This window comes from Drosophila serrata, unplaced genomic scaffold (genome assembly GCF_035046125.1).
Source record: "Drosophila serrata isolate PLE 108 unplaced genomic scaffold, ASM3504612v1 contig_360, whole genome shotgun sequence".
Taxonomy (NCBI): Eukaryota; Metazoa; Arthropoda; class Insecta; order Diptera; family Drosophilidae; genus Drosophila; species Drosophila serrata.
Genome location: NW_028257258.1, coordinates 1,336,832 through 1,351,974, shown reverse-complemented (window position 1 = coordinate 1,351,974; position 15,143 = coordinate 1,336,832). Strand labels below are relative to the sequence as shown.

At 35.7% G+C, this 15,143-nt stretch overlaps 1 protein-coding gene across 10 annotated transcripts in view; it reads left to right on the top strand.

The window, feature by feature from the left end:
• The window catches only part of msi (RNA-binding protein musashi), a 138,272-nt gene that overhangs the window by 79,645 nt on the left and 43,484 nt on the right, over nucleotides 1–15,143 (top strand). For 5 of the 10 annotated variants that reach the window (XM_086838912.1, XM_086838913.1, XM_086838909.1 and 2 more), the window contains exon 3: nucleotides 11,569–11,613. The exons of the other annotated variants lie outside the window; for them this stretch is intronic. In XM_086838912.1, coding sequence (XP_086695038.1) covers nucleotides 11,569–11,613 — 45 coding nt within the window. The remainder of the gene's footprint in view (nucleotides 1–11,568; nucleotides 11,614–15,143) is intronic. 10 annotated transcript variants of the gene reach the window in all.

The window sequence follows — 15,143 nt, the reverse complement described above, 5'->3', positions numbered from 1 at the left end:
GGTTGGCGTTTTTGTCTTACAATTTTCTGCTCATAAATAATGCATTTCTGTCGGCATACATATTCGATGATGGGAACTGGAAAAAAATCCACAAAATGCAGTTCCACTGAGCAACATTGACTACGGTTATTATTATTATTATTATTATGATTACTATGGCTCTTGTTGGTTTCGTTTTCTGTAGTTTTGAAGTAACAAGTTTCAAGAACCTTGTGATTGAGACTCAAGGCTGTCAAATATCATCAACATACATACATATATAAGCCTTCATTTATCATCTTTTTGAATTCGAGCTGCGATTGCAGTTTGAGTTCGCCTCGATTCGGTTATTCAACTTCAGGTTCAAGTCGTCTGCCCATTATGGAGTCGTAAATATTATTCATACTCCAATTCCGTAAATAAATATGCAAGAAGCGAGAAAACAACAGCAGTTGCGTGAGTTTTATTTTTTTTTTTCGGGTTGAGCAAATAAACTCATTTCGCATGCGTTACCCCTAATCCAGGTCAACAAACTTCAGCTTGAAGCACACACAAAAAATATATACACATAAACCAGCGAAAAGTGGCAACATCTGCTGTAAAACATTCTCAATATCTTGGGAATAGATCAAGGAGTTTGAGGATGATACTTTGGGTGGATGTAACCCAGTCTGGATGACACTTTTTTTATGCGAAAGTGGCGACAGCTGAAAAGTATCTTCAAGATGCTTGGCACGTTTTCAATTTGTCGGGAACCCTTTTGGGCAATCGTTTTATTGCAAATTAAAGTGCAATTAAGTGCAGCCATTGATGAAGCCATAAAAACATTTAAAAGCAAATGTAAATTGTAAATTGTTGTCGCCGGCAAGGCGGAGACTTTCCCCTTGGGAGTCTTGTTAACATGTCATCACCTTCAGGAACCTGCTATGTATATTAAAATGTTATTTCAATGTACATATATTTTTATTGCTTTATTTTTGGGAACGCCAGTCAATGGATTTCGTTTTGTTAATTAAATTAATTTCGAGGTGAAATAAAATCAATCAGATATATAATGTATGCCATATATAGTGAATATGATGGGAGAGTTCTTCTCAATAAAGAAGCCAAGGCCATTAACTGGGTCGCCAGCAGCCAGCATCCTCCTCCTCCTCCTCCTCCGCCCTCTCTTCCTTTTGTGGACTAACCTTGACGAGTGAAATCTAAAGGCTCACACACATGCACTCACAATTTCCGCAAAAGTGGCTTTTGCCAACTTTAAATGAAAACCTGTTAAAGGCAGCAAAAAAAAACCAAGAGAGGAAGCAGCCCCCAAGGGAGGGGCAAAGCCGAAGGAGAGTCAGCACCGAAGGAACCACGCACAAAACTTTGAGTTGAAAAATGTGAACAGTGGAAAAAAAAACTCAGGAAAGGAAGTTTGAGATCCGGGTATCGAAGTTAGCAATACCCTAGAGAGAATAAGATATTATATATGTATGGGAATCGTATAGATCTTGTGAGTTTTAAAATGCTTTCAATGAAATTCAACTTTAATTGTTAACATATTTTCATTATTTCTTAAAATGTGTCTCCTGAGATCTCTAATACTTTCAAATATATTTATTTAACATTATGTAAAGAATATTTAAAAGTTAGAATTTCTGCATTTGTTGTCTCCTGATGTCTTTGATATCTCAAATATTTATTAATAATTATGTTAATAATATTTTATATTAGTTTAAGTGTCACAAAACTTGTTAGTTTTCGTATAAACCTCACCTTTAAAGGGTAACCCACACTCGTAGAAGGAAATGGCTGAAAAGGCAGAACCGGCTGCCAGTCGACGTCCGTCAGTCGGGGAAGCGTTCAAAGGCATTCACGGGTGTATATATGTGTGTGTGGAGCACTCAGTTACCTGTGGCGGTTACCTGTTCCTCCTGGTGCTCCACTCCTGCTAGCCGGCACTCGTCCCGTTCCGCTCACCCAGTTATAACGCTTCAACGCCCCAACGAGTATGGAGTGGAGTGGAGTGGAGTTGCTGAGGGCAAGACGGCGGAACTGAAAAAATAAAAGGAGTTGGGGTTGAAGTTGGAGCTGGAGCTGGAGCTGGAGCATTGGGGAGTCCGTCTCGATAAGTTCACATTTTGAGTTCAAGGTGAATCGGCCACAGCCAGTTCCTTTTGCAATCTTCTCCTGCATTTCTGTTTTTTTTTTTTTATTTCTCTTCTTCTGGTGGTATTTCCTTCTCCTGGAGACTCTGTCAGTGGCTTTCGGGTCCCCAGGTTTATTTGTCTCTGTGGCTTCCTTTGATTCCATGCCTCATGTGCCTGGCCCCATTTGCTTCGTTGCTGCCTTTAGTGGCACATAATTACATGCTTCTCTTTTCGCCCTTATTCCCTGCAAGAAAAAAAGGGAAAACAACAAAGCAAAGAAAAGAAAAAGGGAGTGAAAAATTACTGCAAGCTAAAGACAAATAATACAAAATAATTAATGTTTCATTCCGGGACTGAGACTGAGAGAGATATTTTAGGGTTTATTTACTGCTGTCTCTAGAACTTAATGCATAGATAAGATATGTATTTAGAGAGTGAAATAAGGTGTTCTTTCAGGGGCGAAAAAGTACAAGAACTGATATAAATAGAGAAGCATTTCATGTACTTTTAATTAAAATAAGAGTGCTGCATAGTAATTATCATTGACTAAAGAATTTCTTTTTACAAACAATCTCCGAGAAATGTTGTAGCAACGCAATTAACTTGAACATTTATGAAATTAATTTAAAAACTTAGTGAATCATTTGAACTCATTAAATTACATCAAATTGTATTTCTCAGAATATAACCCAAACTGAATCATTAATATCTCTTCAGAGTTCAGATGAATTCTCCCATATGCATAATTTTCGGTTAAATAGACAATTCAAATGAACTCTTCATAGACGATAGTCACATAAATTTTTAAAGTCATGCCAGCGAAGAGATATATGAGATCATTCAGTGTGGCCCCAAGGTATTATGCTTCATAAATCACAAGTTTAAATGCGAAGCCTTTTGTCTAAAACTCCTCCCCACCTCACCTTAACTCTCGATTCGGTGTGCAGACAGTTGGAGTTTGAAGTTTGAGTTCAGTGAAGCGATCTCTGAGCGTTGTTCACCTAAGCGTATTAACATAAAAAAAATATTTTTTTTTTTGCACACAAAAAGGTCACAAAATGTGCGTCAAGCAACATAAAATTGGGTAAATTTAGTGAAAAAGTAAAAGAAAAGAATATATTTTTTATATTTATATTTATCTCTGGATTCATCAACATGAAATACTATAATTATTTAGAAGTTTACTAATGAGTAAAACCTTTAGATTTGTCTAAATTATTATCAAATTTCTTATTAAGATGAAAACTTAATGATAAAGAGCTCGATTTATTTTGATTACAATAGAAATTCCTATTATTATCATAAAACTCTTACGTTTTCTCTCTGTGCTCATCTCTATACTTATAATAACTTGATGTCTGGCTGGCAATAGTAAAATTTGGTTAAAATCTCTGGGAAAGTAATGCAATCAAATGGCAATCGAGCATCCAGTCAGTCAGCAGTCATTCAGTGGGTCTTGGCTTCATTCATATAAATCAATCAATCGTGCGCAAAGCCAAATAATGGCATAAAATTTCAAGTGGCAACGGCCAAAAACCAACACAAATCCCAATGGTATGGTATTTGTATCGCATCGAATGGGCCAAACAAAACAAATCAACAATTTGTTGTTTACGCTCAATTGGCTTGAGTTCGAGATGCTCTGGATGGACGCCTTCTTGCAGTGGATCCCACAGTTGGATTCGAAGGAGCGAAGATGGAGGAGGAGGGAGGCATCCCTGTGCTGCTGCCACACAATTTTCTTCACACATGCTACATACTCATAATTAAATTTCAATTAAACTTTTCAACGCGCAAAGATCGTTGAAGGAGTGTGCATCTGTGTGTAACGATATTAATTAAAAGTGTTTAAAGCGAGTGAGCGGAGAGACGTTGCCCCCATAAACAGGCCGCAAATAGTCAATTAAATAGCAAAAGTGTTTGTGCCCATAGTTAACGGTGGCAGCAGCATTGTTATCGCCATTCCTCGGACAATATACTTGCGATATAAGTATATAATGTTGTCGCATTGTCTTGCCCAATAATGTAGCAAACCGTAACCGTCGACTTTTTGATGGGAAAACGAGTAAAAACTATAATAATTCACATTGCATGGCAGCAATTGTTGCTAAAATCGAAAATGAAAGTCGTCTGACGAGAGACAAGAAAATTTACGAGACGAGGGAGTTGCATTTTTTCCATTGGAATGTCTTGATAATGCTTATTGTAATTTAAGTAATATAAACATAGCATTTATGGTTTACTTAAAAATTAGAAATTGAAGAAATTTCACTAGATAGTAGAATATTAGACCACTTTTTAGGAAGTATTGAAATTACTCTTAAGTGGAACAAAAATTAAAGATGTTTTGTTGTTTAAACACAACTTATCTTTTTTATTCCAGCAGATTTTGATGCCTGACTTTTCTTTTAATAGATTTTCAACATGTGTTTACGTTTTAAATATAACTTGAATGAATTATTTCACTCTGTCTAGTTTTTGCCCGAAATCATTAAATACAGTACACGTATTTAGCTTACTTTGGCAAATATTTAGACAAAGCTTTGGCAAGATATTTGCAAACATAAAAACAGTTTTTGCCTACATTTCTTTGTTTACTTAACTAACCGAAATTGACAGCCAGTCAAGGGCAATTGAAATAAATATTTGATGAACCCAAAAATTCTATAAATGAGTTGACACATTTCTTAATGCTATAAAAATACCTTAGAATTAGCTGTCAAGTGATGGAAACTAAATCATTCAAGAATATTGACAGTACATTCCTTTGGCAACATTTAATTGAATTTTTTCTCGATAGTTGCATGTCTTATAAACTCTGCTGGTTGCATATCACTTTCAACTTTGTAATAAACAATTTTAATAAGCAAAGTTGGTTGCTTACACAAAACTTGTATTTCATTTTGGGCTTTGAAAACACGCATATTATGACCTCTGTTGTAATACGACGCGTCAAAATGATGCAAACACAATTTTCCTTAAAACAGGAAGGAGGTTAGCTTGGGAAATGTAATAGTTATGAAATGTAGTTGCAGTAGAAATATAACCATTAACATAGACACAACCAACCCTTTTTTTTTAACCATGTGTGTGTGTTTTTTGGGGTTTTCTTTTGAGTGTGTGTGAGTGTGTGTTTGCTAGCCCCATCATGAAAAGCAATTTCATGTTATGAATCCGTTTTGGCCAAGGCAAAGTAGCGCGCCATTTCAGCTTTTACTCGTTTTACTTAGTATTTCTTTGGGTTATTTTGGTTTTTCTTCTTTTTTTGTTTGTTTTGTATTTATTGCACAATAAAATATTATATTTACAGTGTACGAAAGGGTGGTCCTTTGCCGTGCTGCATGTGTATGTGGGTTTTGTGCATGAAAAAACCCTTCTAGGCACCCTCTAATAGCTATTAAGTTTGTGCCTTCTCTTTTTTGCCATTTGATACTTAAATTTGGGGAAAATAGAAATGAAGGTTATATGCAGTTAATGAGGGTGCCTGTCGGAAAATCGAGTGAAATATGTAACTTAATTTTTATGGGATACCTTAAAGGGATTGAAAATAATGAGATTACTCCTTTAACTAATCTTAAATAAGAATATCTATATCATAATAACTATTTTCTCTGTTGAAATATTTCTGTTAAATGTTTCTTCCATAACAAATCAAACTAATATTAAACTACCTTCTTATAAATGCCTCATGATTGTAAAAGCCAGTTTCATAAATGTCTTTACATTTCTGCAATTCGTGAGTATGGAAAATTCGTTTTCCCAACCCTATTTTTGGGGACACTTTTACTTATATTTCACATTTGTTCCTCGCCCTGATTCTGCCCAACTTTTGTGCTTGGGACTGCCATTTCAGTTAGTCTCCTGCCGCAAATATAATAGCTATGGCTACAGCAACACCAACGCGATACCAACACAAAGAAAAAAAGCACAGCGCCAATTCGTTACGGCTCGCATATCTAGGCACACAGATACAGATACAGTTACAGATACATTTACACACAGGCAAACACCCCCGTTTCCGTTTTCCTTTTTTTTTTTGTGCTGTAACCCCAAGTCTCTGACCCAAAGTTTCCCTTCTCTCCGTTCTGCTTAGATATATTTTTATATATATAAATGTGTGGGGAAAAATGAAACTATTTTCGTATTTGTAAGATCTCAGCTAAGGATAAAACATTTTCCAAGCTTCGACAGCCTGAAAGCCTTGCCCAAAAAAGTAGACTTTACTTATTTTGTATAGCAGTTTGTGCGAGTAAATGTCCTGTAACCGATAAGTTCAATCTTTTTTACGACTTTGATTATTTGCCACTATTGTTGCAGCAATGGGTTATGTTTATCACAAAGGCTAGACTTTCAGTAATATTCAATACATTTGCTAGATTTATTTAAAGTAAAGTTAAGTATTTAAGCAATATAAATTGAAACATTATTCTAAAGAACACAGTTCTTAGTTACAGAAAACAATATAAAACAATATATTTCTCCGCACCCTTTTCAAAACACTTGCTAAGCCATTCTAAAACTTTTATTTGTCTTCAGTCAGCAAAGTTTTATTTTCAGTTTATTAAACTAAATTGCGGACGAAAGAAGACCTGTCCAAAGCAATTTGTACTGATTTGGGTGTAACTTTTGGGATAAGCCTCGCGCATCTGACTGGTTTTGTGATAAAAAATGGATGAGAGACCTTTTAACGACCAGACCATTTAGCGCATATGCCCCAAAGAAGCAAACGGAGCGGCGTCCCATAAATGGCATAATTAACGCATATTAAATGTCACCATTAAAATGGACAGCCAGCCGTGTGTCAGTCCCTCTGTCCTCGTTAAAATCGAGCAGGAAATTACGTATGCATATCGGGGGCTTGAGCCCCAAAGCTATATATATATTTACATACATATGTATATAGGCCTGAAGCTCTCGAAAAACGAAACAGAGTGAATCATTAAAAACGACAAAGTCTGGCGGGAAATCGAGTCGCATCCACACCCAAAAGCTCTTTAAATGACTTTGGTTTTATGTGCAATTATGAATGTATTTCCATGCCATTCACAGACTCTATAATTTATAAACTGTGTATGACTGATGGCAGCGAAATATATTTTATATGCATATTTTTTTAACCAAAGTCAGGCCACGAGTTTAACCCTCAAGGTGAGCACGAAGAATAAAAATAAAAAATGCAATTAACATTCAGTTTATGGTGCAGGATGGGGGAAAACTCGTGCCAGTTACAATTCGCCATATCGATATATATGGTGGGGGGATATGTATGTTAAAAGTTCCATATATCGGCTCGCTTTTGCCCTGGTCGAGTGTCAGATTTGTGAGTTAAGCTCTCTTTGGGTCCATGCCACAAAAATTGAAAGCGAAAAATTGTAATAGACCGACATTGGTAACGGCTTTTATACGGCCTGACAGAGATGTCAAACGGCTCGACGGTCTAAAGCGAAAGTGAGTGAGATGCTGATGCTGCCCTGAATCTTGTGCCGCTAAAATCTACTAAATCCGATTTGTGTCAAAAAAAAAGAGTTGAAATGATGGAAGAACATATACCATTTTTTATTTTAATCCGCATGCCAACGGATTTCCATGGATAGGATTTGAAATCAGATCTGTTTTTGTGAAAGCAAAAGGAAATATATGTGATTTGATTGTTTAGAAATCTGATTAAAGTATTTTAAAATATAGATTTTGTGAGTATTTCTGATTCGTTTTTAAAACTGTATGTTGGTGAGGGAAATTAAGGTAGTATACAATGTGTTGTAATCAAATTATCCTGTTTTAAAAAAATTGTTTAAAATAAGTTATTTTTAAATCAAACTCTGACCAACTTCTGATTTTGAAATCCAATTAATCGGAGTTCCTACAGAAATCTCTCTCCTCCAAGATATTATACATTTGGGTTTTAAATTGTAAATTGTTACTGTTATTTATTTATTTTTATATTATTTAATTAGACCACTGGTACAATGTCTTGTAGCAAATTTATCTAATTTGCTTACAATATTATTCTTTACATTGGGCCTAAAGAAAAGTACATATTTTCCATGAGTTTTAATCGTATTTTAACCTATTTTGTATTATTTTGGTTGCTATTACTTATTTCTTATGTCAAAATTCAGTCGGAATATGACTAACATCGTAAAATATAACAAATGTATTCAGAATTCAGTACGTTAAAAATGACATTTCATACTTTAAGACACGTTTTTAAGTGTTTCAACAATAGTTAAACCACAATTTTATTGCCAACTTAGCTGTAAGAGTACATTATAGTATAGTATACCTACAGAAAACCCCATTAATTCTAACAAGATTTTAAAAACCAACTAGACTCATTTAACTTGAAAATAAACTCACCTGCCACCGTAAAATGTTAAAAGCCGGGAAAAATTAAGCTTTAACCGCGTCAACTCGGGAAACCCCTGCGTTACTTAGCTCTCAGCTACTTGCATATGCATATTTGAAGTGCAGACCAACAAAAACGTTTAGCTAACGTTTTATAAGCCACCTTTTTACCCATTCCTTCGGCTTCCCCGTACGGTTAAATCGATTAAAAGGATTGCGTGTACATTTTTAATGCCAATTTGTTGTTGTTGGATGGATGCAAATGAAGAGCTGAGGTGAGTTGAGCGCTTCAGGATATGCAAATGTAAAGGAAGTGCAGGTGAATGCCTTAGAGGCGGTTTATATCTTTTATTTATGTAGTTCAAGGAGTGCGTACTTGGTTATTATTAAGATTAAGTAAGCAATTTAAGCTTACATTGTAGCACTCTTAAAATTAAGTAGAAATACTTATAAACTCTAATAACTAATATCTTTGATGTTCTATCTTTTCAGGTAAGCGACAAATGTCTTGAGAAATCCATACAAAAAATCTATTGATAAAGGGATAGCCATAGATGCCATTGTAGTGTCTGTGTGTGTGCCAGCCTTTAACTCCATGTAGAGCAACTAATTGCGTAATTATATACTCCCCCTATACACATACATATAATTATTATATATATATATTTAAATTTATTCTAAGCTTACCCAACCTCATTCTCTTCACATTACGAATTTTGTCATAGAGTCCCACTACATTTTTGTGTTCGTATTTTGTAGTTTTTAACAAACCACTCAACCCATCCAAACACAAAACCCATGGAATCGAAATTAACATATCTGAAATATCCAAATTGAAAAACAACATTTTGTGGCTGCAAGTTTTTTCGTTTTTGTAATTTTTAATCGGTGAAAAAATCTATTCCATTTGCATACAATTTATAGCAGGAAATTAAAAATGTTTTTCCTTGTCGCTTCTCTTGTTTTGACAATTTGCCAAAGATTCTTTCCGCCCGATTGTCACTGTCTGTTTTTGAAAATTCCCCCTAGAGAGAGAGAGAGCATTGAATATGCATTGCCCTTATCTTCATTTCTGGCGGCTTATCAAATATTCATTTAACTTTTATTTAATTAGAATGGCCGGAGAAAGTGGCTTAATTAGGAGCCATTTCATATCTGCATTTCTCTCTTACTAGCGTCAGAAATTGTTGTCCTTCTTCCAGTATATATACATATAGTACGTATATGTGGGAAGCCTGTGCTCTTAATTACAAATGAGTACGTCCCTCAGGCCATTCCGCCTGATGCGTCCTCTCATTAGCCTTTTCAGTCGAGCCTCCACGCCTCCTCGACTTGTTGACATTTTGGTGTCACATCTAGAGGAGCGAAAACTTGCATTTTGGCTTACATTCGTCGACGGAAATCTAAATTCCCAACACGGGCACATGAAAAGTTATAGAGGTGGTGGAAAGAGCTTTAATGTTAACGAATATTTGTAGTAAATGTCAGACTTACAGATCAAATTACCAATTAAACCCGTTTAGAAAATGTAAACAACAGCAGCATAATTATAGAAAGGTGCCAATACTTTATCCAATTAGTTTACCTTCTCAGCCGCAATTATTAAATCCAATTAAACTGAAAAACCGAAAGTACGCTCGAGGCTTTCTATTGGTTCAATATTCATGCCAATTATATTTTGAAACTATAAGCCGCCAAAATATACAAACACACCTCCCAACACTTGCAAAATAAACATGAAAACCGAATTTCCAAATAAATAATAAACAATTCACATGTTTACATTATGCTTTTATTTCTCTTTTTTTTATTTGTTTTCGCAGTTCGTTATTTGTCTTCCGGTATTTTGTAGTTCTCTGTAATTTATGTCGTGTGTCTAGCAAATAGTTGTACGTACAATTTGCTGCATATTTTAACCCATTTATACATAGTTTTCCCTGTCACAGCATAAATAAATAACCGAAACACAGACCGTTAATAATTAAGAACAATATGAATAAAGTTGGTAATTTAACGTAAATCAGAGTAGTAGAGTTGGTCTGGCACGACGGCGTCATCGGAATTATTGTGACTGTCTCCATTTCCATATCTCCCCTCCAACCCCCTCGTTTGTCGTTAGTCTGGCTTACATTGGTTTATTAATTTCCATACGCATATATTTATATGTATTCTCTTCCATTTTGTGCATTTAACATGGTCCCAAGTTGTTGTGTAAATAAATAAATAACCCCTGATTAAATGGTTTTGGTAATGTAATGTATGTGTAAAAATAATATTAAATTGGTTTGCTCTCCTGGCCGCATAAAGTGAAACGAAAACATACGTTTTTTATTTGATGTAAAAACAAAAAACCATAATTTGTGCATTGAACATTGTACCCTTGTACTTGTAGTTGTTTTGCTGAAGATGTTGTAGTTGTAGAATATTTTTGGGGTTTCTGCCTGTCACAATGGACATTGTCTAAATAATTGAATTATGCAATTAGTTGTACATTTAAACAAATCGAATTCAATGATGTTCCACTTGACAGGCAATTCAAGTAATTTTTTTTGGAAAACCCCCATGTAAATAATTTTCTGCGTGTTTGTGACTGTCTCTCTCTTACTCTCTCTCTGTCTCTATCTATCTCTATCTTTATGATGATAAACTAAACGAAATTCATGGCAAATGCAAATATTCGGTGCATTTTGTAAATATTTTACAAACACCGTTTCCCCAACTCATCCCCTTTGAATAAACCACCAAATAACGAACCATGTATTTTAATTGACAACCCATATTTCAACGTGGTCGGCCATCGAAATAAACAAAACACCCCCAAAAAAAAAAGTAAACTTAAAGAAAATATTCCCAAAAATGTTGTCAACTCGTTTTACATCCGTATATACATACATGCCTATATTTGATGCAACCATTTTTTGTAGTTACCGAAAACAAAAAACCTAAAACAATAACCAGTGCTCACTTAATAACCAAACCGGGGCGATAAACTATATATATATACTATATACGAGAGAGCAGTTGTTAAGCGAGAGATCGATTTAAAAAAAATTGTTTTTACCAGTGGCGAAACTTTTCTTCTTTTCTTTTCCGGTTTTCTTTTACATTGCAGGTTTCAGACACCCATTAAAGCGTTTGCCTGCCTGACAGCCACAAGGTAAGCTCTAACCAGCTGATCAATCCCACCCGTAACTCAAAATATAAACCAAAAACTATATTAAATAATAATCCAAATAATCCTCCCCCAAAAAAAAAGCTTAATTTCATTCTGTGTCGTCTTTGTCGTTCTAATATTCTGTGTTTGTGTGCTAAAACGGAAACCAGAGACATTTATTTAATTGGCTTGCAATGAAACCAAACTGTACGGATTCTAATTGGAATGTTTGATGTGTTTGCTGTTTCACCTTTCAATTAATTTCTTCAAAAACTGTAAAACATTACTGGGAAATTCTTTTAATTTAAATTTCTTTACTTTTGTACATATGTATCAGTAGTACTTTTCCTTACTTTAGTGTTGTCAATTAGTAAAAATGTTTAAACTGTAGTTTCTTCAGTTGCAGCGACTTCTATTTTTCTTTTTTAATTGGACAAAGTTTTTAGAATTGTATTTAGTATTGATTAGTATGTACATAGAGTTTTGTATTTATAAAGTACAGATCAATAAAATCTTAAAATTTCTGGTTTGGCCTTGTGGCTGTGTTCACATTGCTCATACGCCATGTTGTCCATTAAAATGCAACAATTAGGGAACAAACAACAGAAACACATTTATGGCATAAACAATGGCCAGATGCCTGTGGTGTGTGGCTGAGGGTTGGAGAACCAAGAGTTGAGGGTTATCCTGTTGCATTTAGCAGCTTTCAACATTGTAGAAGCCCTGAAGGGACCTGCTGCTGTGTTCTGGGGCTGCAAGTGCTTCCATGTCCATGTTTTGTTATAATTTTATTGCCCACAAATATAGACAGATTTGCCCCACAATTTGTCGAACATTAAGCAGGGGGAGTGGAGGGAAAGGGAGAGTAACCTTTAATGTCTCTAATGTGCCACCAATGGAGCGTACGTGTTTATGGCCTCTTTCATACACCGAAACATACAAATTACAACAAAAAGGAGAAAGGCAAAGGTTTCTAAATCTTGAAATATTCTATTAGGACTCTAGTTTATTGTTTCAGTATTAAATTGTAGAAAAAAGTATGTTATTTATACTATTATCAATAGACAAACTCTATAGTTTTGTCTCAGTGCAACTTCCTGTTGCAATGTCGAGTACTTCTAATCAAGTTCCTGTTTACAGGTGTTAAATTTTAGACAGGAGTCTATGAAAAACCATTTGTAAATTGTTTCATTGTTCGTAATTCAACAGCTTCACATGTAAATGTATTTCAATTATAGAGGCTGCAGGATATTCAGACAAAGACTAAATATTTCAAATAAAGGACACGACACTCTCCCGTTCTACAAGGCTGCAAATTATTGTAATCGTTTTCTGTCCCTAGCTAGCGTAACGATAATTGTATAATCGCATTCGTAATCGACGATAATGACAACACTTTAGCGCCATATAACACATCATAAAAAAAGAAAGAAATAGTGGGCTAGGAACTGCAATAACAACAATTACCGCGGCTAGGAAAAAGAAAAAAACTCCGAGCCATGTTGAGCAAGCCTGGCCAACAAATTGGTCCACACACACAATCACACACACACACACACACGGACACTCATGGCAAATGGCTGCCAACATGGGCAACATGCAATATTTTATCTGCTAATGTGTAATTATAAACAATTTCGTTGTTTGTTATTTATAATAGCGCAGCGGGGAAAATGGAAAAATGCAAATCGGAGAGCCTAAGTCTCTATGTCTGTAGTTGTGCAGGCATTTTCATTTTTTGTTCAGCTATTGTTGTGCGGGTGCAATTTTAACAAACGACTGACGATAACAATCGTCCGGAAAATTGTCCCAAAGCGAAGGGATTTCTTTGTTTTTTTGTTTTCACAAAAAATGCTGCCGGAATGCGTGAGTCCAGCACATTTGCCACATTCCGAAACTGACAAACGATATACGCGATATACGAAACAAGCCCGAGAAATGCAGAGAAAGGTGCTAAAATTTTCATGACATCAAAAAAGTTGTACAAACACAAACAAATAAAAAAATTGCTAAAATAGAAAATGGCGTGAAGCACGCAACAACAGCAACAAAGTAGAAGAGAACTGCGGGAAATTAATTGCTTTGAAATTTATGTTTAGAAATTAAAACTGGCACTGGTGCTGCGTGTTCTTGTTGCGGTTTCATTTTGCAATTGCTGCGCGTGAAAGTATACTACATAAGCTGTGGCTGGGGGAGTATTTAACTTTGAATTTAATTGAATGCAAGTTAGACACGATTTTAAGTTGATTTCATGAAAACAAAAGGCTTTAATCAACAGTTTAAACCTCGTTAAAAACTGATTTAATGAGGATTTCTCAAGAATATCTTCCCGTTCGTTTTAATAATGCATTTCCTGGTAGCAAGTACCTTAGTAGTTCTCCTGTAATTTCCACCACAATTTCCCTTCCTTTTGTCGAGTCCCCGAAATGAGAGCACATTCTGCCTGCAACCATGACCACAATCAATTAAAGTTGCTCTGCGGCTGTCGCCATAGAACGTTAGTCGGTTATTGTGGCGCAACAGCTGCTGCTGCTGTTGCTGTTGCGACTGCTGTTGCAACACACATTGCAGCAATGTTGCGAAAAAGGCGAAAACACACTCGACTGGATTCGTTCTACTGTTCCAATTATTGTCGTCCTTTCACCTGATTCTGTTCACTATTCTCCTGCTTTTTTTTCGTGGGTTGTTTTGGCTGCGGCACTTTTAATTTCCCAGTCGAACGAGCTGCTCCTTTTTCGCTTTTCCGAAACAGGAAGCGTATTGTTAGATCTCTCCTCTCATATTCCTCTCTATCTTTTTTTTTTGCAAGCTTCCGCTTGTTTCGAGGCCTTAATTACGTCAGGGGCCAAGCTTTTTTCTTCTTTTTTGGTAAAATCCCTCTTTATTTCGGGGTTTTCCCTTTGCACTTGACTACATTTTGGGTCAAGTTGCGATGGCTAGTCAATTGACAATTACATTGACAAAGGCTGAATTTAACGGTCGGTTGAAACAGAAATGCTCTTGCAAATATTTGGTTCATGAACAGCTGGGAAAATTCTGAACTCAAGCTGAACAGACTTCATCTGTAGGTGGGGAAAACCACTTAATTTCCTCCACTGCGTATACGCAATATTCAGTTAATTTCCTTGAACAGCAAAGAGGATTTATTGCTAACACACCAAAATAGATACGCAGCATCAGCAATAGCAACCGGAGCAGCTGTCTTCATTAGGATTACATTGGCATTTTCCATTTTTGATGCGCTCCCGTCGATGGAATCCCAAATTCGAATAAACAATACGCCATGTTGTACATGGTTCACGATGTGTGCGTGTATATTTCGATGATTTATGCATTCGGCAAAACACCTCTTTCGGCCAGGACCAGGAGCAGGGCTTATGTAAATTTCGATTGTAAATTCGTGCAAATCGCGTTTTCAATTTCTACCTTTTGTTGCTCTTCACTCGCAGTCAGCAGTGCGAATATGCAAATGAAGCTCATAATTTGCTTTGGCCAGAGGCGGGAAATTACCAAAAATGAACTACGATGAGAAG